This window comes from Phaenicophaeus curvirostris, chromosome 14 (assembly GCF_032191515.1).
Source record: "Phaenicophaeus curvirostris isolate KB17595 chromosome 14, BPBGC_Pcur_1.0, whole genome shotgun sequence".
Classification (NCBI taxonomy): domain Eukaryota; kingdom Metazoa; phylum Chordata; class Aves; order Cuculiformes; family Cuculidae; genus Phaenicophaeus; species Phaenicophaeus curvirostris.
The window spans coordinates 19,343,110-19,346,536 of NC_091405.1; the positions used below are offsets into that span (position 1 = coordinate 19,343,110).

At 45.5% G+C, this 3,427-nt stretch overlaps 1 protein-coding gene across 1 annotated transcript; it reads right to left on the bottom strand.

Moving 5' to 3' along the window:
- Window positions 1-1,037: 1,037 nt before the first annotated feature.
- CEBPG (CCAAT enhancer binding protein gamma) lies at window positions 1,038-3,056 on the bottom strand. The gene has a single exon (XM_069868516.1). It carries the CDS (start codon window positions 3,054-3,056, stop codon window positions 2,604-2,606), a length of 453 nt encoding a protein of 150 aa, XP_069724617.1. The 3' UTR covers window positions 1,038-2,603.
- Between the last annotated feature and the right edge of the window lie 371 nt (window positions 3,057-3,427).

The following is a 3,427-nucleotide window of genomic DNA, read 5'->3' on the forward strand; positions in this document are numbered from 1 at the left end:
TGTAACGTTCCTTGTAGTGATGGGCACCACATGCTATCACAGACCAGAGCTGGTGTCAAGAAAAAGGGCTCAAAATTAAAACCTAAGGTGGAGTGATGCTCCAGTTCTCTTGTGTAAATGTGTATTTATTGCAGCCCTTCCTTCCGGAGAAGAGCGACTCGTCCCAGTCACCACCTGTGCCAAACAGCGGGGGTGAGACCGCAGTGTTTTGCTGTCACCCAGCCGAGGCTGCTGCCCCGTGGAGCGCAGAGGAAAGCTTTGCCTCTGCCCTTGCTCCAGTTATTCTGGCACAAGGGGGCTTGGAATGACAGTGTCTTTCTTGCAGCCACACTCACACTGAGAGCTGACAATATGTTATAATCTTGGGTCCATGGCTTCACATATTGAGGTGAAGCGCTGCACGCAGCCTACATCCTTCCCTGAGCAAACGGCAGGCGTGGAGCCTGCCAAGCCAGGGATGGTGGTGTGCAAACAAAGGAGTAATTGTAACTCAGTGGGTTTGTTTTAAACAAGGAAGTGGAGATGGAGCCGTCAGGAGTGACAGGTGGAGAAGTCACCCTCCAGAGCATCGGGAAGAGGAGCACTCCCTCTCAGATTTAAGAAATCATTTTCACCAAAACATACCCCAGATTTAGGGTCGCTGTTCTGGTTACGGGCGAGGAGCTCACAGCAGCCTGTCAACCCACTGCAGCCCACGGCGTCTCAGTTCACAGAGCAGGGAAATGGGGAAGAGACCAGCTCTGGCCTTGGCACCTGCACAGTTAACAAACTGGATGCTTTTTCCTTGTAGAGTTTGCCATTCTGTTCTGCCTACCCTTAATCACACTACATTTTCAGTCTTAACTTTCATTTTTTTGTTGTTAGATCAGCAATTCAGCCAAAACTGTAATGATTTTCTGATTCTTTCCATTAAGTAAAAGCCCAAGGGGAGGACAGGACTGGAGACTGTGGCACTGATTTCTCAAAGACCGCTGCTCAAGGTGACACTTTCACATATAATGGAAATACCAAAGGGACAGGAGAAACGAGGCCAGCACTAGAAGCAAAAGGTTTTTATTAGCTTCTGCTATTTCAACCCTACCTACTTAAGCTGCAGCTAGAGCCAAAAAATCATATCTTTGGAAAAAGACAATCCATAAAAGGTTCTCGCATGTAATTACCTTTGTATTAAAAGTTTAAATTCAGAAAGAACTTTTCAAGGTGTTATTTTCTAACAGCATCTTCATAGAGATAATATCCAAGTCCTCTTCCTACATACAGATACGAGGCAAACAAGCTTCCTACAAAATAACCTATGGAAAAAGGTAGTGTAGGCAGGAAATGAAAACAGTGTGATAATCCACTAGCCAGACACACAGGTTAAATGTAACACAGCCATCCTGTCAATGAAATATTTTAAAATGAAAATAAATTAATGTTACATCAAAGTTCCTGCTTTACTTTTACTGCTGAAATCCTCAGTTTGGTACATACCACTATGTTATAGATCATGGCAAAGACTGAGCACTAGCATTAAAAAAGTTGCTATAGAAAAACTGTTATGAAAATAAAGCCAGACTGAAGATAGTCCTCTGCACAGCTGTACGACGGCTACAGAAATCCCAGCGTTATTCACTAGGGGCATTTCTTTTTAAAAGCGCTGTGAATTTCTGCGAGATCTTGGTTGCAAATCTGAACAGCCAGGAAAATGAAGACAAACGTCAAGATGCAGTGATCCAGACGTCCTGGCTGAGGAGATGCTGTCTCACCCCTTCCACTGCTTAGTCAAGATCCACGTATTCTCCCCGATGCCTGCAGCCCGGCAAGAATGTGACTGTGCAGAGCGTGGGTTTGGCAGCATTTTGACATTTTCTGAAAACTAAACTCCTGTTCTCATAAGGCCCCAGTCCCTACGTAAGCAACGTGAGCGCAGGCGTAAAAGGCTTTGTCCATGTGCTGCTTAACGTGCTGTACGCGACGCTGCAGACTCGTTTGCCATTTGGAGCCAACTGCCCGTATGTATCGTCAGAGCATATCGCTATTTTCTAGGAAACATCAATAAGCATCCCCGCTCCCTATTCCTACACCTTCCACATTAGGTCTTTCTTGTCCAGTTATAGGTAAGAGATGCTCTACAGACTTGCTCTACAGAGTTACAGTCACCTACCAGGCAGGAAAGCAAATGCCCTCCACAGCCTCTGCAGTTTTGTAATACGTAATGGAGAAAACAAAGGGCTGAAGTACACGAAAAGGTATTTAAAAGCCATTGTGTCCAATTATGAGTTTCTGATACTACAGTGAATCATCCTGCTGGATTCCACCAATTGTGCAAGCTGTAAGAAGGTAAGTGAATGTTTCTGTGAAAAGGCTATTTCCCTATTCTAGGCCCCTTGTTGACTATGAATTTAGGTCAGCACTTACTAGATGTATCTTTTAGAGGAGAGAAATATTTAAAACAAATACCCTAAGCAGTTTCTGGTTTAATTGTATCAAATCCTCAGTGTTAAACCTAAAAAGAAGAAAATCTCCACAAAACGATAGATCAGAGTTTTTGCTTGGCTACTGCACGGGTGTTGCAGACAAGCTGCGCCTCCAGAGTTCGTGTCGTAAAGCTGCAACAGTGTCTACTGCCCATTGTTTTCTGGGTTTGTGGTGGTGGTTTCAGTGCCAACAGGTTGCACGTTGTCTGCGAGATTGTGCGCGTGCTCGAGGAACAAGTCTTTCAGTACGCTCAGCTCCTTGGTCAGGAGCTTGATTTTTGCCTCTAAACGTTCGTTTTCTTCCTTGAGCTGGTTGACCCTTTGCAGCGTGTCTTGTGCCTTCTGCTTGCTTTTTAACCGGCTCTTCTTCACTGCCATGTTGTTTCGCTCCCTGCGCTGACGATACTCATCACTGTTTCTATCCACAAAGGAATTTTTCTTTCCCTGTTTGCTCGGAGGTGCAGCTTTGCCTCCGCCACCAGGACTAACCGGCACCAGCTGGGGAACCTGCTGCAAACCACTGGTGTGTGCTTGGCTGTGAATCACGCTTACTCCGTTGGCTTCGGTAGCACTGTTCTGTTGGGATGTCTTGCTCATTTGGACAGGCTCTTCTTGGACACCACAGACTTTATTAGGAGACTGAAAGCTGTTACGTTTCTACAAGGTGTTTCCAACAGGTCTTCACATGGATTAAGGGCAAGATGAACCTGGTAGGGAAAGAAAAAGCTATTAAAGGTTCTGGGTTTAGATACAACCTCGCACATCCCTGGCTTTACCAAAAGGTATCGATGGTACAGCTGGCAATGACACATCACAGCAGTGCTGAAGGGGACACACTGCCAACCACATTTCAGAAGCCTCTCGAACGTATTTGGATTGGAAGGGACTGTTACTGGGTCATCTAGTCAAGCTGTTTGCATTGTTCATGGCTTTACTCAGTTATTCCAAGGCCATCCCTGATGGACGAG

Coding starts and splice junctions, on each gene's coding strand:
- CEBPG (XM_069868516.1), bottom strand. CDS start 3,056: ATGAGCAAGACATCCCAACAGAACAGTGCTACCGAAGCCAACGGAGTA.